Below are 23,658 nucleotides of genomic sequence, written 5' to 3' on the forward strand. Positions count from 1 at the left end.
TCAGAAAATAGCCACTGTATAGTGAAAGGCGCGAGCACAGCGAGCGCGAAATTTTTTGAGTCTTGGAACACAAAAATACTCAAACAAGGTTGAAAAAAACCAGTGTAAAGTGAAAAAGCTGAGAGCGCAGCGAGCGCGAAATTTTTCGAGTTTTGGACACAAGTCACGCGTCAGTTGTTTTTACTACTTCGGTGCTTTAACTTTTTGTTAAATTGAGGACTCAAAGAGCGCAGAACAAACCAGGAATGATGAAAAAAGCCGCGAAACCGTGAGCGAAGCGAGCGGATTTTTTATTTTATTTTTATTGAAACGCTATTAGAATATTTTAAAATTCATGATCACGTAAGTACCTAAGTATATGTATATTACAGTTTATTAATTTTGCGTTTATTAATCGTCTATTTATATATGGATTGTGTACTCATATACTCAATTATAAAAAAACCTGTAAAAAAATTGCTAATTTTGCCGCCCCTCTAAATCTGCCGCTCTAGGCACTGGCCTACTTGGCCTATTGGTAAATCCGCCACTGATCGCACACCAATCAAATGTCAATCGAATACGATTGGTCTTTTATTAGTAGCAAAATGCCCGATATGGTTAAAACTGCTATTGCGATCATATTGCGATTCGATTTCTATTCGATTTTGACATTATTAACTTAGGAGAATCGGGCCCCAGTTTGCTCGAACGTAGAACAATACGAACAAAATCAAAAAATTAGGTAAGTAACAAACGTTATATGAGAATTGGGAACAATTTATTTTGAACTTACCAGCCACTATTTTTTTTCTGGTAGGTAGGTACCTAGATTCCAAGTTCTCGAAAATAAAACATTGTCCCCGCTTAATTTGAGGATATTCGTTACAGTTAGAATATTCCTTCCTTACTCCGCATTAGCTGACTGAGCTACCACTACGATAATTGTTAGTAGAGTAGCTAAACTTCTGCTTACACTTATTGAAAATGAAGAGTGAGGTTTTTGATAATTTGAAACAACACCATCTGTTATAATGTTACTGAAACAACAAAACTTCAAACTAACTTGAAATGTCAATGTCAATTGCAATTGGTGTTACCATTAATAGCAGATTTCTGCTATTTCGGTCGAATTCGCTCTTAAACATGGTGCGTGGAAACTTGTGTCTGCTTTGATAGTTTACGAATGTTGATTAATAAATAAAGGATCATACATATTTTGTTATCCTCGACAAAACGTGATTTCAAAAAGCCAAATAGCTATTACTTTCGCGAAATTATTTTACATGTTTAATTAATGTAGGTGTTGGCTATTTTATTGCATCCTGATTCCTGAGGCAGTCTTAGGCACAGAGTACATTGTATATACTGAGATAGAGACGTCACTCGAACATTTTATAGCGCCCTCTGGCAATAAGTAAGAACAACTTTCCATCAAGATATATACGTATAACTACACCTTCAAATCTACAGTAGGCCACGGTCGTAACAGTTCGTATAGAAAAACTATGTACGGAGGCTGGTTAAGATATTTAGTTTTGAAAATTAACGAGAGGTGGCGCTTTGTTCAATTTTGTATATTTTTTTTCGTTAGCAACATTATAATGTGGTGTTGCTATCGACTGTTTGTCAGTTCTTTATACGCAAAATACTTACGTCTCTAACTTTGAAATAAGCTTTTTCTTCAGAAAAAAAAGAGGAATGCAAACTTCAAAGCATCTAAATCATAAACAAAATATGTCTACACATGTGATCTACACTTACTTGTTGTTACTTGATATTTATTAAGGTAGAAAATCGCTTTGGTTTTTTCCAAGTGGTTTTGTAAATTTTTGTGTGTAATGGAACGCATATATGTCATGGCGTCCGGCCGGTACCCTTTAAAAGTTGTTGATTGTGTTGTGTGGTGCGTTCTCCTGTTTTTCCGTATATTTGTGGCTTTTCCGACAACGTTTGCTTTCCAAAGGACACCGAAATCTCCGCTTTAATTTTACACCTGTGCGCACTACTTTGGACTCCGAGTTTTCTCTTTACGATTTGGATTTGACGATATGGGATCTCCGTTCAGATGTTGTGTTCGTTATTGCACTACAACTCGCAGTAAGTTTTAAATATACTATTTTAATGTGGACTTTCCCATTATAAGTATATACAGTACAGTATTATAGGAGATACCGTAGAACAATAATAATATGTCTTCATTTACAGGTGATGATTGCAATGTTATTTTGCATTCATTTCCCAACCCCGATAAGGAAGAGGACAGATTTAGATCTTGGGTCTACTCAATTGGGGGAGATATTCTGGTTTTGGATAACCAATTTGTATTCAAAACAGAAAAATATGCCACAAGCACTTCGAAAGTAAATACCATACAAGAAGTTCAAGATTAAGTGCTAATGCAGTTCCTACTTTGCATTTAAAAGGTACTTGAAATGTGTTTTTGCCTGAGTACAACTATAGATTTTTATCTATACTATTACTATATAGGTAACTATCTATACTATACTAATATTATAAAGAGGAAAGACTTGATTGTTTGTATTGAATAGGCTTCTAAACTACTAAACCGATTGAGATAAAATTTGGTATGGACATAGATTAAAACCCGGTGAAAGACTTGGATTGACACCCAGGATTTTTCAGGATGCGGGTGAAACCGCAGGCAGACAGCTAGTATAATATTAACAGGAAAGATTTAACTCAAAAACTACTGGTGTATCTACTTGGGAAACAAGTGAGACAAGTTGTTGCTGGATAAATACTGTCATGCATAGGATAGTTTTATTTGAATATGAGAAGTAGTTCCCTTGGGATGTAGGTGAAACCGTGGGTGGACTGTACGTAGCTGTTTTCTGCAGCTTCACCCGTGTCCCGGGGGAACTTCTCCCCATACCTGGATAAAATATAGCCTATGTCACTCCCAGATAATATAAATATTTAATGGTGACAGAATTTTTAAAAATTTTCCAGTAGTGTTTGAGTTTATCCATTACAAACAAACAAACAAAGTTATCCTCTTTACAATATTAGTGTAGATGTAGACTAGCGCTATGCCTGTGAACGTAATTTGAATAAGCATTACTGCTCAAAACACTTTCTATTTATTTGGGAATGAGAAATTTTACTGCAGTAAAAAGTTGGCAATTAAATATGTGACCGACTCCACATTTGACACGATTTACATTTTGTTTTGCGTAATTATTACAATTAGTACTATGTTTTTAGTTTCAATTTAAACATGGCTTTGTAGCAGTTTCAACAATTATTCTATAGAGAAAAAATGCCAACCAAGGATATTTTGAAATATCATTTATTTAGTAAAATATAAATGTGACTGACACTACATGCAAAAGGAAGTTGTTTTCGAGAGAATTTTTAAAGTTAAATAACCTTCCTTCGTCAAAGATTAAAAACAGGCACAATTTATTAAAAAAAAAAGAATAAGTGCTTTATCAAAAGTTTCTAAAAGTATATGTATTTCATTTACAGGCATACCTTGTAAAGACCATTATCAGATGTTACCAATGTGACCAGTTACAATCCAATATTTGCTCAACCTTCAACATCCACAGCAGGTAAGCCATAATTTTGTTACTGAGGTAATCTTGAAAGCATGTTAGTGTTATTCAGTAAAGTGAAAAAGTTTAATTGTCACATCAACTTTATTTTTAAAGTAGTAAGTTTTTTTATTTGATAGAGTTAATATATGATTGTTGCACTTGACTTAACATTGGTATAAAAAATATTTTGTAAATTATTTGTGATTTTTTCTTCAGAACTGGTTAACTTATTTTGGCAGGTCCACTTCATTCTGGTGAACCAATATCTATCAAGACCAGTGAACTTGAGAAGCTAGCAGAAGCAGGTAAATTTCTTAAAACACTTATAGTTTTAACTAGCTTCCGACCGCGGCTTCGCCCGCGTCCAGTTCGGTTATATCGCGTTTCCAAGAGAACTCTCCAAAAGTCCGGGATAAAAACTATCCTACGTTCTTTCTCAATGTCAACTCTATCTCTGTACCAAATTTTATTTAATTCCGTTCAGTGGTTTAGACGTGAAAGCGTAACAGACAGACAGACAGACAGAGTTACTTTCGCATTTATAATATTAGTAGGGAAGTAGGGATTTAACCCTATTTCACCCCACACTGGTAAAAAATAACTTTCAAAATGAACAAACGATTTTTGTTTCTTATGACGTGATATTTGATGAACTTGTGTACTAACTTTCAACCCTTATTTCACCCCCAGCTGGTCGAAATTTCAAAATGCTAGAAAAATGTTTAATGATTTCTTATCAAGTGCTTAAATATAAAGTTTCATGGTTTTATCTTTTAAAATTAAGAAATCCCATACAAACTTTCAACCTCTATTTCAACCCCTTCATCCCTTTTTTCGAAATAAAAGTAGCCTATGTTCTGTCTCGGGGTCTAAAGATTGTCTGTACCAAATTTCATCAAAATCGGTTGCGAGGATTAAGCGGGAAAGCGTAACAGACAGACAGAGTTACTTTCGCATTTATTATATTAGTTTGGATTAAAATCAGTTGATAGGTATGGTAGATATATTTATTTTCTACCATCAATGTGTATTATTCAAGTATTCTATACAATACCTAGGCAATTTATAGAATACTTGGGGTGTTTAGGGTTAAACAATGTATGAAAAATTGCAAATTTGATTGTCCATTAAATACTTTGCCTAGGTAATGTATACCATACCTGCTGGTTCTTCAGCAGTGTATATATATATATTTTATTATGTTTATACATAAATGCATTAATTTAATTTTTCAGATTTAGGCAAACCTGTAAAGACTTCAGGAGTAAAACATATTTCCCTAAAACAAGCAGCTGCAATGACAAAAAATGGTAAATATTTATTTCATAGATTGTATTAGTATACTATGTGGCGATAAGGTTATCACTAGGGAAATTGTTTATTTATTTAATACAATTATTAGATCAATAGTTAACTGTGTACTATTTTATGTGATACTGATAACATTATCGCTACACTGTATATTGCAGTAAGAATTTCAAAATAGAGAATAGAGTTTTTGGTCACATAGAGAGGAAGATTGGGCTGAAGTAGATTTTCCTCCAAAATAATTAATTGAAAATCTCATTATGTCAAAGTCGCACTTGAATAAGTTAAGTTTTCAATTTCTATGAAAGAGATAATTGACCTACCTTTTAACAGGTTTTTTTTTTTCAGTACCAAACTTAGCGAATCTGCAAAAAACAATCAAGAAGTTACAACAAAAGAAAGAAAGTTACGCCACACGACTGAAAAGAGCCTTAAGACTTTCTGAAAATACCACTTTTCAGAAGTGCTTACAAAAATTTTCGACTTTGGCAGCCTTGTTTACAGTCATGCAATTTCGCGAAATTTCAAAAGGAAAAATGGGAAGAAGGTTCACAAAGGACGAAAAAATCATGGCTCTCAGTTTGTACAAACAGGGCCCAAAAGCATATAGATGGCTCAGTAAAATATTTATTTTACCATCTCCTATCACTCTGAGTCGTCTGATTTCCTGTGCTGGTCTAAGACCAGGAATCAACAAAAGGATATTTAACCAGTTGAAGAAAAGAGCCCAAAAAATGACAGAAAATGAAAAGTTATGCATTCTTCTGTTCGATGAAATATCTATTACACCCCATTATGACTATAATAGAAAACGAGATGCCATTACGGGATTTATTAATAATGGAAAACAAACAAACAGGAACATAGCGGATCATGCACTTGTTTTATGTTAAGAGGGTTTGTAAATAATTACAAACAACCATTGGCTTACACATTTTGCAAAGGAACAACTTCCAAAGGAGATTTGAAACTTTTAATAAAAATATTATTTCCGAATTGCAACAGTGTGGGTTTTATGTGCTTGCAACGGTCTGTGACCAAGGGACTACAAATGTTAGCGCTATAAACGAATTGATAGAAGAAAGAAGAGTTGATTATATAAGAAAAAATCTAAATTTTAAGCATCAAATATTTGAAGTCAATGGCAAGGAAATAATACCTATTTTTGACACCCCCCACTTAATAAAAGGGATTAGGAATAATTTAATTACCAAGAATTTGAAGTGCATTATAGAAGATGAAGTTAAAATTGCGAAGTGGGACCACCTAATTAAACTTCATGAGGAAAATCCTTCTTATAAAGGTATACGATTAATTAAAAATCTTACAGAAGCCCACATTGATCCAAAGAAAATCCCCAAGATGAAGGTTAAGATGGCAACTCAAATATTTAGTCAAACAGTCGCTACCAGTATGGGATACCTAGCAGGTGAGTAGTAATACACGCAAAGTACTGGCACGGGTCTTGAATGCTGACCTTCAGCTGCGCACATGCGAAATTTTGGGTTATACTGAGTTTACAATGCGAAAAGCGCCCCCACTCTACGCCGAGCGTTCAAGATCTGTCCCGATACCTATAATAAAATTTGTACAGATAAGTGGTAATTATACACTTTCCTGAGCCTAAAGTATTTACTAAAACTTGATAATGTGTTTGTTTATAGAAAACTAGCTTTCGTCAGCGGTTTCACCAGCTTCTTGAGGGAACTACTATATGTTTTTCCGATGAAGGCTATATTACTGCCAAGTTTAATCCCAATCGAGGTTCCAAATGAGGTTTCTAATATAATAAGGAAAGATTTGTATTTTTGTGTGTTGAGTAAACTCAAAAATTAGTGATCCAATTGAGATTAAAATTTGTATAGACATAGATTTAAATCCGAGGAATAACATAATGATAGTTTTTATCAGTTCCCTCACGACGCTGGTGAAATCGCGGGCGGACAGCTAGTAGTCATTATACCAAACATGATTTCGAAGTTTCATAAAGCACCAATTACCTGATCACTAGTAATATGCAATACAAAGTTTCTTAGGGATCATTTAAATTAAATTAATTTTATTTCTACTTTTCAGATAAAAGAATACTTCCTTCGGAGTGCAAAGATACCGCAGACGTATTGATGTTTTTCGATCAACTTTTCGACTCTATGAATGGCAGTTTTGAAAATTCAAAAAAAAGAAGCGGTAAAGTGCTGTTAAAATCAGTCACCCCAAAATCTGATCACAGTAAGGTATGGGCGAGGGCAAAAAAAGTTTTAAAATCTATGAAGTTTATTGGTAGAGGAGGAAGGGAAGGTAGTGTGCCATCAATTACAAACTGGTTACGTACGCTGGAAAATATTGAAGTTTTAAAAAATAAGGCATTCAATGAATATAATATAAAATCATTCTGGATGAGACACTTAAATCAAGATCCATTAGAGAATTTTTTTGGCTGTATACGGTCTCATGGATACAGAAATATATCACCAACCCCATCTGGCTTTGAGTCAGCTTTTGCAAGCTTATTAATAAATAATTTATCAAGTAGTCATTCTGTAGGGTCAAATTGTGAAGAAGATGACTGTAAAATTTTTCAATCAATGGACTACTTATTAAAAAGGAGGATATTAATGAACTCACAGAAATAAATGAAATAGATATCGATGATATTAATTGCGAAATTATAGATTTTAATGAAAAAAAGTAATCCAAAATTATAAGCCAACTCAGCTACGTAACCGGCTATGTAATAAAACAGGCAAAAAAATGTATTTAAAATTGCAAAATTGTAAAGCAATTTTATATTGTAATGAAGAAGAAGAACAAGAAATAAATGAATATATAAAAATAAGAGAGTACTCTTCGTTTAAATCACTCGCCTACCCTTCCGAAAACACAACAAAACTATTCTCTGCAATCCAAGACGTAGTCACTTATATTTTAAAAGAAAAGTGATATGCCTCGCATAAAAATTATATAAAGACAATTTTGTACACAGTCATAGATTTTAGTTTTTTGACTTGCCCAGACCACAAAAGCGAGTTGACAGATTTTTTATTTGACTTTTCTTCAAGATTTTTTATAAATAACTGGTGCCGGGATGTAAATTTGTTATTAAATGGCACCAGGACAGAAAAAGATGAAGATGATAGCATTAAAGAACGGGCTATTACTTATTATAATAAAAGACACATTATCAAATCATAATAATGATTGTTTTATTTTTTATTCCCTTAGAACTTTTATACTGTGTTCATCTACCGTTTCTCTGTACTGATAATTAATATTTTTCTGTACTATCATAAACATCAGTTCAGACGAAACGGTAGATGAATTCAGATTTAGGTAAGATTTTTGTGCAACAGAGCTATATAATGGTTTTGCTAGCTATAGGTATATACATAGCAAGTTGTAGTTCCTAAAATAAACAAAGGATGGCGCTGTACTGCATTGGCCACTGATAACTCTATTCTTGTAATGTACTCTGTGCAGTAGGCTTTGTATTGTTTTCATTCCTTGTAGCAATATTTCCTTTTAGTAGTAGATTTCTAAAAATAAAACAAAAGATATAAAATATGAATCCTTTATTTAATTCTTTTTTTACAATAATTGTAGGCCAACTCCTGAACCTTATCTTTTACGTCGTAATCTTTTCGTGACCCTATTAGCAATTTATTGGTGTCTTTACACCAGTTATAAATAAAAAGATTTGTGCATGTATCTTCAATTTTTGAAATTAATTGCACTTTGTGTTGGTTGCAGCGAATAAAACTATAATCTAAAATAACTGAAAATATTGTTTTCATATACTGTCGTATGTTTTTCTTTTTACAATCTTTTTTTAATATATCAGTGACAATATCTTGTATATTTGAAAAGCATGTCATTAGTGAGATGGACGGATACGTAAGGCTTGTTTTATTTTTTAAATATTCCCTATAATTAATGGAAGTATTTTCTTTATTTTCATTATAAAATGATTTTTTGCACTTTTCGCATTTTCTTATTTTTAATTTACGCAATACGTATCCTGTCACATACTCCAATTGTGCCTTTATTTTTGGATCTTGTCTTTTAATTTCTAGATCTACAAAGATATTGTCACTGTTGACATCATCAAAATCAACCTCCGTTGTATAACTTGACGTCTCAGGTTTCTTAAAAAAGAGGTTTTTTAGAGATTTAAAATTTAAACATTTGTCAACTTCACAGTTGGACCCCGGCGAATGCGTATTGCTAAAATTATTAATAAGTAAGGAAGCATAGGCTGCTTCGAAGCCAACGCACGATGGCGAAGTATTCCGATATCCATGGCTTCGAATGCAGCCAAAAAAATTTTCTAGGGGGTCCTGGTTGAAATGTCTCATCCATAGAGACGTCAAGTTATACTGCTTGGCTAAAACATCGACAAGATATTCAATATTTTCAATTGTCTGCAACCAATTTACAATTGAGGGTACAGTACCAGATTTACGATTACCGCAAAATTTCATGGATTTAAGAATTTTTTTTGAATTTGCCCACACCGCTTTGTGGGTTGAATATGGAGTTACTGGTCCAAGCAACGGTTTTCCGGCCCTTTTTTTTGAATTGTCGTAGCTCCCGTTGACGGAGTCAAATAGCTCGTCGAAAAATAAAAGCAAATCTGCTGTTTCTTGACATTCTGCAGGTAGAATTCCCATATCTGAAAAAGCAAGATAAATTTATTAACATCGACTTCACTTGAAAGTTTACATTCAATTTGTTAAATTATGTATAATCACACCACATCACGTCACACTAATATATAAATGCGAAAGTTTGTGAGTGTATATGTGTGTATGTTTGTTACCCCTTCACACCCAAATGGCTGAACGGATTTTGATGAAACTTAGCAGTAACATAGCCTATGCATCAGAATAACACAAAGGCAACTTTTTATCCGGGTACGGGAAGTAGTTTCCTCAGGAAGCGGGTGAAACAGCTGACGGAAGCTAGTTAATAATATTTACAAATTATCTATCTATAACTGGAATAGAGGAAGACCAAATAATCGTCGGATGGTTTGCGAGGTGCCTGTTGGGATGACAATAGAGAAGTATCAATTGGGATGAGCAGGAGAATGATGAAAGTTATCCATAACTATTTGGACTGGACTGTGTGAATCCAAATGACAATATTTTCGTAAACAACTTAAACAAGGTAATTAATTTGTTTGGTTTGGTCAGAATTTCAGTTCTGCTAGGGCAGAGGGGTGGTTTGTAAAAGTTACCATGGCCCTGGCACACAAAGGGCTCCAGGAGGAACAAAGTGGGTTGAGTAGTCAGTAAAAGTATGACACTCCACTGACCCTCGCACATTTCTTGAAAAAGGTGGATTGTAAAAAAACATTTCTTAAATTATTTACAGTTTAAAGTTTATCAAGTAGGAATCACAGAGTATTGCTTTAAATAAAACAATTTGAAATGTCAATGTTATTTTTACTCCCTACCTGCAAGGTATCCCATATTTGCTGCAACAGAGCGACTGAAGACCTGTGTTGCACATTTGACTTTCATTTTCGATATTTTGTTGGGAATTATGTGCCTATCGGTCAATTTAGGCATCAGCCTTATCCCCTTGTATGAAGGATTTTCCTTATAAAGGTCTTGGACATGATCCCATTTGGCTGTCTTTTCTTGACCATCCATTTGATACACCAAATTTTTTGTCAGTAAGTTATTTCTAATTCCCTTAATTAGGTGAGGAGGATCATACAGTGGTATTATTTCTGCTCCATCTACCTCAAATGTTTTATTTTTTTGAATTTTTCCTTGTCGCAACTGATTTTCTTTTGTATCTTTCACGAGCCAATTAATGGCACTTACATTTGTGGCACCTTGATCACAAACAGTTGCTATTACTTTTAGCCCAATGGCATGTAATTTCCTTATTAAATTTTTTATTTGTGAAGCCAATTCTAATGCTGGTGTGGTGCTTGCACAAAATGTGTATGACACTGGCTGTTTATAATTTTTTTGTACGCCTCTCACCATAAATACTAGAGCGTGGTCTGCAATTTTGTCATTGACGGTAGTGCCATTATTTACAAAACCACTCACTTGATCTGTTCTTCTATTATAATCGAAATGTGGAGTTAGGGCAACTTCGTCAAAAAGCAAAATACATAACTTTTCAGATTCTTTCATTTTTTTCACTTTTTTTTCTAATTCTTCAAATAAGTTTTCATTAATTCCGGGGTGCAATGAAGCCCGTGAGATCATCCTGGTAAGTGTTAGTGGGAAGGCAGTACTAAAACTTTCTTAGCCAGCGATATGCTCTGGGCCCCTGTTTATACAGGGATAAGGCCATCACTTTTTCGTCCTTATTAAATCGGCAACCTAATTTATGCTTCCCTGACTCTCGAAATTGTAGCATGGTGAAAATATTTGCTGCTGGTGAAAATTTGCTAAGTGCTTTCTTAAATGTTGCATTTTCTGACAATTTTAATGCTTTCTTCAATCTTGTCATTGCAGAATCCTTTTGTCCTTGTAATTTTTTTATTTTACTTTTTAGCATAATTGTCTCTGTGTCAAAACTGAAAATATTTCTTTTGACACCTTGTTTTCCTGAAAATACGAATTATGACTTTAGTTCTGGATAGCTCAGTTATAATAGTATGATGAGTCTGAAAATGAAGCAACACTATCATTCATTTCATTACTATAACTGCTATCTTTTGGCTTTTCAATGTCATTATTGATTACAAGGAAGAGTGGAAACATTTCCCCACACTAGGAATTTTTCCTGTATTGTGGGTGTATATGTCACCGTAAGATTACAAACATCGTTAGATTACAATCTATCTCGAGAGATTGTAAACTGTCGAATTATTGTGAACCGTAACATCTGATTGCAATTTAACGCATTATTTTTCGCTATATTATAATCTATCGATGAGAAATTGTCAAATTGTCAACTGTCCGAAAGCTCTCCCTGATTGGTCAGTCTTTTTGTAAGATCGACCAATCACGACCAGCCGTTCTATTGCCATGGAGTTCCCGTAGAGTTAGGAATGAATTTGTGTTTGAAGACAAACTACCTAATTATTTTGTTTCTTATAATTTTCCAATTTCATTTAAATAAAACTACTTTTACGGATTTTATCGCGGTCGGTTTTAAACGTCGGGATTAAATAATGTAATATAACCGCGATAAAATCCGTAAAAGTAGTTTTATTTTAATGTCTAATATTCGCGTAAGTGTCAGAAATCAATATGTTTCCAATTTCAATTTGTGTTTGAAGAATAAATATTTCCTTACAATTTGTTCTCTCCATATGTCAGGAATATTAATTACATACTCGTACTAAATAATAAATACTTGAAGAATTTTTGAAGAGCATTTATTTTATTTAACTGACACCTCTATTTCATTCCTAACTCTACGGGAACTCCATGGGAACAGAACGGATTATTGGTCGATCTAACAAAAAGACTGACCAATCAGGGAGAGCTTTCGGACAGTTGACAATTTGACAATTTCTCATCGATAGATTATAATATAGCGAAAAATAATGCGTTAAATTGCAATCAGATATTACGGTTCACAATAATTCGACAGTTTACAATCTCTCGAGATAGATTGTAATCTAACGATGTTTGTAATCTTACGGTGACATATATATGTAACTGTATACATATATAATAATATAATATGTATACTAGGGTGGTCCACAAATGTATGGCGAAAAAAAAAATTTCAGGTAGAACTTTCGCCACCCCATTATTTTGTTACACATATCTATACTATTATCCATTTTAAATTTCAGCCCCCTATCTTATGTTAAAGGGGGTGCTCATCGACTTTAAAGTAAACTAATTTTATGAAAAAAAAAATTAATATGGGAAAGTCAGAATTTAAATGAAACATTTTTTTTTATTAACTTCTTTTATTAAAAAATAGTATTTAAATATTGCAAATCCAAAAAAACAAAGTAGGTCATGAAACAATTAGATGCAAAAAAGTTATTTTTTCTTAATCTAAAATTATGTGTACTATGTCTTTTTGGATGTCTCTATAGAAATTATTTTTGTGTTTTGTTCCACTACGTGGAGTATAAATTGCTAATCTTCCTCAAAAAAATAAAAAAAAAGTCAAAATCAGGCATTTCTTAGAAAAAATTAAAAATAAAACTTGATTGAGCACCCCCTTCCACTAAAGATAGATTGCTGTAATTTTACTAGGTTAATACTATAGATACGTGTAACAAATTTACGGGGTGGCTATATTGAAAAAATAAAAATGAAAATTTTGGACCACCCTAATGTATACTGTAAAACCCCGATCTACAGTAAATCCTAAGATTAACCAGTAAAACCTAAGATTTACCAACTCTCAGTGGTAAAAGTCCGTAAAGTTTTCGTACTTTTACCACTAAGGGTTAGTAAATCTTAGGTTTTACTGGTTAATCTTAGGATTTACCGTAGATCGGGGTTTTACAGTAACATAAATATACTCAAACACTGCACGAACCGACTTTTGCGAAAAAATGTAATCAGTATGCTACATGTAACAATGAATTGAATAAAAAAGGTACCTTTGGATGTAGGTGGGGCAGGTTGCTCAAATATTGATGGAGCCGGCTGATTTGGAGGTAGAACAGTTGGCTGCAGCACCTGTTCACATCTCTGACCCGAAAACATGGTTTCCCTTGTCATGTTAGTTACATCTTGTAAGGGCAATGATGAGTGGATACCTAAAATAGTTCAGTTAAACGAAAGTTCAGTAAATTATTATTTAGTCAAATTAATATTTTAATATGGATTTCGTTTTCGGATAGAATTGCCAAAAATGGCAGAATCACAATCAGTTTAACTCTAGATCAGTTTGAAATAAAAAATTAATCTAAGTTGGTTGGATCAAATTGTGGATAAATCCAGACTCGATCTAAGCCTGGTAAATCTAAAATGGCTTGAACAAAAGCCGTTATCTCCATATTTCTTTGTCTAATATTTCCTTAATAACAATCATATCTATTGGTAGTTTTACTATAAAATTTTCATTAAAAATAGTTTCTTTTCTTACACTAAAAGAGTATATATTACACTATGCTAGAAGGTTTTTATCATTTTATGAAAAAGAGTTCAAAATGGATTTATCGGTTTTTGATTAGTTCTCCTCAATTCTAGTAGTACCTTTAGATGTTGATGGGGTAGGTTGCTCAACAATTGATGGAGCAGGCTGAACAGGCAAAGATGAGTGAACACCTGAAATAGAATAGAGTATGTTTTTTAATAAATGTCATGATTGTTTAAGGTGATGATCATCTGATAATTGTTAAAATTACTGGTAGACACTCTAATATGGCCATTTAAATTTTTATATGAGAAGCTATTTGTGGTGTAAGTTCATATGGTTTCAGTCTTGTAAGTGTGGGGCCAGTTCATATGCACTAAAACTGCTTGAACAACTAAAAAACTGAGAGAAGAGTCACAAGTTCAATTCTGCTAACAGTAGGTATATTTAGAAATAGTTATTGCATACATTTATTGTCATACCTGATAAAACAATGATGGAATTGCATTTTTGCTAAGTCTTTGCTCGCAGTATAAAATTTTGGGTTAAAATGTGAGTGGCAAATTCTTCCATTTTAAAGATAGACTTGGGATCCATCATTAAAACATTTCCACCAATTGCAAAAATCCAAGAATTAAATCTATCCAACTCTTTTTCTGGATCAGGGAACTTATGCAAGGTAGTATCTGGACCTGAAAAATTACCAAATATTATTTCTTGACCCAACTATCGATTTAATAGAAAAAGACCTTAATTCAATAAAAAACACACAAAGCACACATTTGATGTAGGTTGCACAGGTAATGGTCAGCTTAATGAAAAAAAAAGGAATTTCTGATTTTAAATGCAACATACAAGTTATCTTTTCTAAATTATTCCATGTAACTTTTTTATGGTTTTACTTGTGCTATGAGACATTCTCAACGTCTTACAAAATTTCATGTTCTAGATCAATGGGAAGTACCTTTTGGTTCAACTTATAGTCGTTTATCCTGAAGGTGAACACTACTAATTTCATACTTTATTAAAACCAATAAATCTAGCAAAATTAAAAGAAAATACCCATTCAAATTTTGGTTTTTAGTTTATTACATAAACTCCGATAGTTTTAAACAATACACAGATAATTTTTATCCAGTGGCTAAGATTTAATTGTTATTAACATTCTATGCACTTTTCACAAATTTAGATTTATATTAGGGAAACATCACTCTTCGAAAAGAGGCAAGACAGTAAGTTTGACTTCTAATTAAACCAAACCCGTACCGGTACCACCCTTGCAACTATCTATCAGCAATATAAAATTATTATACCTCATAATTTGTACTTACGTGTATTTTTGCAGTTCCGCACACAACACTTGCTCGCGTTCATGTTTATTAACAACACAAACAGTTTACCAAAGTAGTACAAAGTCCAGATTTTCATGCAAGGGTCGTTCAGAGAAAGCGATATCGTCGGTATCCAAAACTTTTCCAGGTCTACGTTTAAAAGCAGTATCGTCAGTGTCCTTACAAGCCAAGTCGTCAAGAAAAATCCACAAAATACTCGGAGCGCATCCATTCACTCGAAAGAGAAAAACGGAATATTTTGTTTGAAAACAAACTGACATTTACTTGCGTTGCGTTCCTTTTCACAAGCTTTTATTTAGTTTTTCCCTCATTTAAAGCAGCTCCAAAAATTAATATATTTGCATTTGTGGATAATTTTATCCATTTAAATAAACGTATTATGATAATAAAATGTATTTGAAGGGTGTAGTAACTCATAATATAATTTAATTTATCAAAAAAATATTTTGATTATTTAAGAATATCTGAGTGAAACGAAACTTATCTTTGGGCTGAACCTATGAATATTTTGAGAAAAGCTCCATCTATCGTTAAGTAAGACAAACTTTTGATATTACTATACGGGTAAATTGAAAATCTATTAAACCAAATGTGTACCTATAAAAGCAGGAGCCTACTGAAATTGGTCGGCTATGATTCGGTCACTTTTGTTCTAAGTTATAGCACCGTGGTCTTAGGCAGATTTGTTAGTAAACACTATGGTCACACTGCTTTTAATGTCAAACAAAGAGACAAAGGCACGAAAACAAAAACAAGTTGAGCTGTATTTATTATTAAACTTTTCATATTATCCCTATTATTATTAGTTAGAACTAAGCATAAGAAAATGATTTCGGAGTTCGCGAAAGAAAAAGTATTCTGGACGAGGAAAATGAATTTAAAATTGGTCAAGTTTATGGAGAGCAGGCCCAATATTTGGAATCCGAAACATCCGAAATACACCTCGGTGAAATATAGGGACAAAACTTACGCAGAATTCGCTTCACAATACGGTAATGAGTTCACAGGCCAAGCTGTTAAAGATCGCTGGACGAATATAAGATCTACCTTTGCCAATTACTTACGAAAAATTAAAGCAAGTCAAGCCAAAAACAATGGAGAGGTATGTTAAGCTCTGGCCTGCCTAGGTAAAAACTTTTTTCTGGAAATTAAGATTCAAAAGAAAAGAGGAAAGGGACCTAAGAATATGCTCCTAAAATATTGCTAAGTCGGTCAGTGGGTCGTCTTAGGGGCGGAGAAGTCACTTAATTTCATTAGAATTTGTTTTTATTTATAGTACTTATTTGAAATATGCTTCTGTTTCAGGCATGTAAAATAACATGGCATTTATGGGATGCATGCAAGTTTTTACTCAAGGCAAACAAAAATGTTCAATCAGATTCCATTGAGTTCAATCATGAAGACTTCAAAGTAAGTAATACATAATACACTTGTACAGACAAGCACTACAACAACTCAAAGTATCTACTTACATAGTGGGAATAAGATTGCTGTATCAACAAATTTTATAATCTTACTGGCTGTTTTGCCATGGTTTCATCTGCATCCCATGGGCACTACTGTCCCTACCGGGATAAAATATAGCCCATGTTAGTCAGGAAAGGTGAAGCTTTCTAACATTGAAAGAACAAACATCATAAATCAATCCAGTAATTTTTGAGTTTGTCCATTACTAAAAATCCTCTTTATTATATTTGAACCTACAGATCCAGTTACTTCGCCATTGAATAGAACATTCCTTGTTATGCTTCCAGGTTGATTCAATGAAACAAGAAGACTCCTGTGATGATAATTCAGACAAATCAAATGAAGATGACACAACTTGTGACAACATAGCTAATAGTATACTCAATGTATTCCGAGGCGTTCAAAATGATACATTCGGTTTAGATAACTCAAAGTATGGACAAATAGGCAGATTAGTGGCCACTAAGTTGTCACAAATGAGTTCCTATGATGCTGCACAAATGTCTAATAAAATAATGGAATTATTATTGCTGTATAATGAAGATAACCCGCAAAACCCAAATAATGTGAAACCGGAGTTGCGGTAAAAGATTGTAAATTTTGTATGTAGAATAATATAATACATTTAATAAAGAAAATGAGGGTTCCAGAAGATCTATTACACTGTACTTCCTACTTGTTTTATAATTTTCCCCAGTGTTATAGTCAGTAGCGGCGTAAGGGGGGGGCGGAGGGGGCGGTCCGCCCCGGGTACCACGTCTAGGGGGGTGCCATCTCGGTCGGCACATATCTGCACGACCAGGATGGCGCGGGCAAAAGGGACCATTCACGGAGGGCTTTCGTAATCTGCAAAGTCTAGGTTCCCTACCAGTCGCAGTGCAGGCCCGGCCCAAGACATCGCCACGGGATTGAGAGGGGTGACACAGTCCGACTGTCACCCCTCTTTTCCACTCACATCCTTGCCGCACCCCACTCGCGCCTAAATCACAATAAATTAACTGATTATTTAAATGAATTCCTTAAAGTTAGAAAAAAAGCGCTCGCTTCGCTCGCGGTTTTTTTTTTCTTTACACATTTTTATTTATTCTGCGCTTACTTTTGTGACCCAAAACTCAAAAAATTTCGCGTTCGCTACCCTCGCGGCTTTTCCACTTCACACTGCATTATTTTAACTACTTCGAGTGTCCCATAAAAACTCAAAATATTTCGCGCTCGCTGCGCTCGCGGCCATTCCACTTTACACTATTTTCTTTTCACTGGTTTGGGTACTTTTGTGTCCTGTAACACAAAACATTTCGCGCTCGCTACGTTCGCGCGTTTTCCAAGATTTACGATGCTTTCTTTTGACTGCTTTGGGTACTTTTGAGACCCAAAACTCGAAAAATTTCGCGCTCGCTACGCTCGCGGCTTTACAAAACTTTGGGGTGCTTTCTTTTAACTGCCTCAAGGTACTTTTGTATCCCTAAACTCAAAAAATTTCGCGCTCGCTTCGATCGCGGCTTTTCAAGAATTTACAGTGGTTTCTTTTAACTGCTTTGGGTACTTTTGTGTCCCTAAACTAAAAAAATTTCGCGCCGCGAGCGCATTTCTTTGGATTTAATTGGGTATTTTTGTATCCCAAAAACTAAAAAACAAATGCACACGGTACTGATGGCAGGTAGATGAAATTTTGGGGTGCTAAATAGGTAGCCGCCCCGGGTGCCATCTGATGCTACGCCGCCACTGGTTATAGTGACCAAGAATTGTTAAAAAGTGAATTGTTTGACAAGTTGGACAAGATAAAATAACTGTCAAGAACGCCACTGTACCACTTCTATGAATATAACAGATTGCTAGTTGCAAAGTGAAAGGACTTATTACAATACCCATTGTTGGGTAAAGGAATGAACACCCAAAAGACTGCTTTTCAATCATTAAAAAAATATCATGACAGTGACAGTACACTGACGTCGCCTTATCAGATCAGTTGACGTTATCAGTAAGGTTAGAAAATCATCAAAACAAACAAATAAATACATAATTGAGAGGCAAAATCATAGCTAAAAACAATATGTATAAATTAAGTGATTTGACTAGTGAAAGCTCTACAAGTTTCCTAACTTTATTGACGGCAAAATGGATGGAACTCCACAAAAATACGGACATATTTCGATATAAAATTGAAAACTTGGAAGAAAGAATTGTAGATGGAAAATACTTACTTCAGGTAATATCTTATGTACTCTCATAATCTATTACGTACTGCGTTCCGGGATATGTCTAAGCTTTTGCCCCCAATTTCGAATTCTATGACTCCGGGTAAAGAGAAAGAAATCCAACAATTCACAATCTTTGTTTTCTATTTTCCAGTTAAATCCAGATCGGCAAACCAAAAGAAGAACACCAGAAGCAATGAATAATATTCAACAACCTTTTGATGAAAACAAGTTTAATTTCAACAAAGTATCGCCTGAAGAAATCTTGTTTTCCATAAGTGAAGGTAATGTTGATGATTTGCAGTTATTTTAATTATAAACTTCTGTTTCTCATATCAATGAAGTAATAGAGAACAATAACTATCGAATAACTGTATAATAAGTTATTTTAATTCAACCATTAGTCCACCCTTTCTTGAATTGTATCCATAGTAGGTACATCATACACACAAACCTTCTTGGATCACTCTATAATATTATTATAACTATGAAGTACTGAAAACTTCTTTAATATCTATATACTCTCTATTTTTTTTCATAATATCAGATTGTTTATTCCACAGATGCAGATACTCACACAGTGTTAGTGAATGTGAGTCCGATATCCCGCTATCACTCCTTGATATGTCCTTCGGTGAACAAATGCCTGCCTCAAGTAGTAACACTGGAGAGCTTGCAGTTGGTAGTACAAATCATGTTCCTTGTTGAGGATTGGTGAGTAGGTACGAATATATTTTTTGTCATCATAGTTATAATAACTGGTCAGTTTTATAAATTAATATCATTGTCTTAATAAGCTTACAAAATCAAAAGTAAAAAAACAAAAAAAGGTTTAGGTTCCACATGCCTTCCCATTTTGGGAAGTTGGTTAATTATTAGATATTTTATTTAAGGTTAAACCACTTATCTATTTAAACATTTATTTGTGGCAGTAGTCTTATCGTAAAATTAAAATAAAATCTATGTACAAATAAATGTCTCTATATTTTTGCAGGGACGTAAGAATCGGATTCAACAGCATGTGTGGTTTTGCATCTGTCAACCATTTGCACTACCATATCTTTGTAGAAAATAATTCACTGTACGTTGAAAAAGTGGTAAGTAGAATGCATATTGTATTTGTATTGTATAATCCTACTTCCTACTTATATGTATATTATAAATGTGAAAGTTTGTGAGAATGTATGGATGTATGTTTGTTATTCAATCACGCAAAAGCGGCTGGACCGATGTGATTGAAATTTGGTATGTAGATAAGTGATACCCTGGATTAACATATAGGCTACTTTTTATCAACACACCGCTCGGGCGAAGCCGCTGGCGGAAGCTAGTATAATATAAATAATATATCCTTGTCAAATGTTTGAAAGTATAATTTCATCATTTATTTTCAGAAATGGCACCATATAAAAGGAAACACATACTGCTTAGACAAAACCTATCCAGTACCAGCATTCTGTTTCCAATTACAAAAACTATCTTACGCACAAACATTGAAAGAGGTCTGGAAAGTTCTAGAATACTTCTTAAACAAATCCATAGCTCACAATATACTTTTTACTAAAAGAAGGTTGGATGGCAATGGCGATGTGTGCGTAATTATATGGCCTCGGAGAAGTACTACAGGTGCTAAGAAACTGGCAGCTTTTAATGTGGCTGTGTTGGAACTCAGTGGATGGTTTCCTATTTATGGTGAATATACCTATATTTATTTACTATAAATCTCAGTGGTAGCAAATCGTTAAGTTACCGGTTTTGACTAAACAAACAAATCTGTCAGCTTTTTAATACTTATCAATAAGTACAGCTAAATCATACCTACTCGTATGAATAGATATTCATTTGTGTAAAGTACCGTATCTACGATTCTACTTACCCAACCAATTCAAGTAAACAAACGAACACTCCAGTTTTATAATACATATGAGTGTAGATTTCTCGCCACTAAAGAAGCATTTTCCTAAAACAATTTTGACGGGACTCACTGGCAGATAGATAATGTAGCAGGAGTTTCTTTTTATCCAGATGCGAGACTTAGTTTGACGAAGTAAGAGGCAGGTCAAACGTTAGAGAACAGCTATTAACAAACAAAAAATATTTTGCAGATCTAGAAGAATTCAAAAATCTTCAAGCTGCGGATCTTGAAAAAGAGCTGGCAAAATGGGTTCCAGATGACTTCAATAAGATATGTGAAGATATCAAACTCTTACTGTAAAAGTGTCCTTAGCGCAATTATGGAATCATTGAAATAGTAGAATATTAAAATAAAGTGAATTTTAATTTTACAAACTGATTTTAATGGGTACCATGAACGCAAATCTTCCTTAAATTCTAAGCCTCACCTCTAAAAACATCTACATTCGGTTGATTCGACATATTGGTTGACTTAATAGGTACCTATTTAAAAACATTAAATAAAAGTCGAATTGAGATTTTTTGAAGTCGGTTAAAAATTAGAGTTGCTACCATGGGCGTAGCCACGCTGGGGCAAGCTGCGATTCACTTTCGACGCTAAATAAAAACAAAACAATATTCAGTCCTCTAACTATCAAGAAAAGTGCCTCCGAATTTCCCTATGATAAGATTTGTACTCTCTACGCTAGCGTCTTTTGTTAATTTGAAGTTTTTTGCATTTACTTTTTGAATCTTCAAATTGACAAAACCTTAGGTATATAGGTTCTGTACGCTCATGGTACATAAATGCTGACTATGTGCCATGTGCCCACGACTGGCCACGCCCATGTATGATAATGTCGATATATGAAAGGTCTAAAAATAAGGTTTTATTCGCAATTAACAATCGCATTAGCTTGGTACTGCTCAGCACGTTTTGTCTGTCTAATCTTGCTGCATTTCCCCACCAGTTATAAACTAAGACTAGATGAACAAAACTAAATCTTTATAGGTAAATTCCTGTTTCTGAAGCCCATTTTTAGGGGCCGTACCTACCCTACTAGTAAAACGGGTACGTAGGTATAATATACTGAAGTAGCTGGTAGTTGAAACATAAAACATGATATAGCCTTGTTGGTCATCAAAACATTTTGCTCTTTTCCACACCACCCCGGAGGTAGAGCAATAGGTGCGTTTTTTTTAAAGTGGTATCCCCTTGAGGCCTAATCCACTTTACAATATTTGTTCTTAACTCTAGGTACCTATACTTATATCACATACAATACATAAGTACTTTAGGTACAATATTTGTTCAGAAGTACAATTACTGTTTATAAGTATCTAGCTTTTTGTTATTTGTCCTTCATGATTCCTTTCTTTCAAGTGTAGAAGAGACCGTAGATCACAATAACATGTGATATACGGCCTGATACCTACCTGACCTACAAAGGCACACCAAATATTGAAGCAGAGCAGGTGCTGCGCGCAGAACAAAGGGTTTCGAAACTATGAAAGATTCCTAATGCCCTACACTTCCTACCTAGTTTTAGTTTCATAAGTTACAAAACCTTCTGCTCTCACACAACCCCCCAAATTTACCTCCCCCCCCCTGCTTCAATATTTGAGGTGCTTGATTTGCTTCCAACATTACCCCAGATCTTGAAGTAATGTTGGAAGCACTAAAGTCACCTCGTCCCGTCCATTGGAGTGGCGGAGCCGCGACGCTTGAAAGCTCTCGATTGTTTTACTGTCATCTTGAATTTGAATGGAAATAATTAGTTATGCAATAGGACATGTCAATTACCGCGGACGCGTCCGTCTCCTAACTACTCCGGATGGGTACTAAATCATTCCCAGCTTTCAGCGCAGTCTGGTAGACGCACTTTAAGGGATGTGTTTCCTTAGTAACAGTCCTGGATCACTGTTCCAAAAAATATAGCTACCTAATATCTCTCAAAGATAGCTGTGTTTCGGATGGCACGTTAAACTGTAGGTCCCGGCTGTCATTGAACATCCTTGGCAGTCGTCACGGGTAATCAGAAGCCAGTAAATCTGATACCAGTCTAACCAAGGGGTATCGGGTTGCCCGGGTATCTGGGTTGAGGAGGTCAGATAGGCAGTCGCTTCTTGTAAAGCACTGGTACTCAGCTGAATCCGGTTAGACTGGAAGCCGACCCCAACATAGTTGGGAAAAGGCTCGGAGGATGATGATGATCTCTCAAAGATAACAAATAATAGTCAGGAATGTAGTAAGAATAGAGACATTAGGTTCTATCTACCTACTTAAGTAAACCTATACCATTTCCTTGTACAATCAGGATGACCACATAAATGACACATCCCTGCATTGCAAGTGCAAAAAATATTGGGGTCAAAGATTATCTGCATAGTATTATTTATGTGACTGCCTATTATAACTGTGAGATCATTCAATATCTCCCAGACACAGATTTGTCAAAAATTTTTCCTTTCAGAGCACGTCAATAGTCCAGTAGACCAGACCGGAACGTAGGTAGGTAATCTATAAATATTTGTTCTTGAAAGACCTGTGACATAACGGAACAGATTAGCACCAAATAGCTACTACTAAACTGTTACCGATACGTAACAGTAATTTAAATAGCTACGCGTCAGGATGTAGGTACATATTCACCACACTAGTTGCCACCTCCCTTAGGAACTTTGTAGCCCGGGCAGAGCTTTCAGCTCTCCTCGGCAATCAATAACCAATTGCGATGCACAATGCAGGTGGAAGTGAGATGCAAAGATGTACCTACCTATGTTATGTACCTAAGTACAGAGCGATCAATACTTTGAAGCACTAAATAAATGATACTACCTACATGAGAGGGGGAGGGGTGAATCTGGAACCTTCTACGC

General features: G+C 34.5%; 2 protein-coding genes and 2 long non-coding RNA genes across 4 annotated transcripts; 3 read left to right on the plus strand and 1 right to left on the minus strand.

Annotated features, from left to right (window-relative positions):
• The first annotated feature begins 2,767 nt into the window (after window positions 1–2,767).
• Window positions 2,768–7,466, plus strand: LOC135118183 (uncharacterized). The gene is made up of 5 exons (XR_010277414.1): window positions 2,768–3,557; window positions 3,782–3,847; window positions 4,778–4,852; window positions 5,199–6,279; window positions 6,927–7,466. It is a non-coding gene; the product is annotated as an uncharacterized LOC135118183 (long non-coding RNA).
• A 3,634-nt stretch (window positions 7,467–11,100) lies between these two features.
• On the minus strand, window positions 11,101–14,111 carry LOC135118214 (uncharacterized). The gene is made up of 3 exons (XR_010277431.1): window positions 13,991–14,111; window positions 13,393–13,551; window positions 11,101–11,422 (listed from the first exon to the last, which is right to left on the minus strand). It is a non-coding gene; the product is annotated as an uncharacterized LOC135118214 (long non-coding RNA).
• Window positions 14,112–15,959: 1,848 nt separating this feature from the next.
• On the plus strand, window positions 15,960–17,300 carry LOC110376694 (uncharacterized). Its single transcript, XM_064039536.1, has 3 exons — window positions 15,960–16,325; window positions 16,529–16,633; window positions 16,978–17,300. Exons 1-3 carry the CDS (start codon window positions 16,050–16,052, stop codon window positions 17,275–17,277), a joined length of 681 nt encoding a protein of 226 aa, XP_063895606.1. The 5' UTR covers window positions 15,960–16,049; the 3' UTR covers window positions 17,278–17,300.
• A 1,282-nt stretch (window positions 17,301–18,582) lies between these two features.
• Window positions 18,583–21,131, plus strand: LOC110376713 (GDP-D-glucose phosphorylase 1). Its single transcript, XM_064039474.1, has 6 exons — window positions 18,583–18,896; window positions 19,040–19,169; window positions 19,449–19,599; window positions 19,880–19,982; window positions 20,280–20,577; window positions 20,991–21,131. The coding sequence occupies exons 1-6, from the start codon at window positions 18,741–18,743 to the stop codon at window positions 21,098–21,100; spliced, it is 948 nt and encodes a 315-aa protein (XP_063895544.1). The 5' UTR covers window positions 18,583–18,740; the 3' UTR covers window positions 21,101–21,131.
• The last annotated feature ends 2,527 nt before the right edge of the window (window positions 21,132–23,658 follow it).

Source organism: Helicoverpa armigera, chromosome 19 (genome assembly GCF_030705265.1).
Source record: "Helicoverpa armigera isolate CAAS_96S chromosome 19, ASM3070526v1, whole genome shotgun sequence".
NCBI classification, from domain to species: domain Eukaryota; kingdom Metazoa; phylum Arthropoda; class Insecta; order Lepidoptera; family Noctuidae; genus Helicoverpa; species Helicoverpa armigera.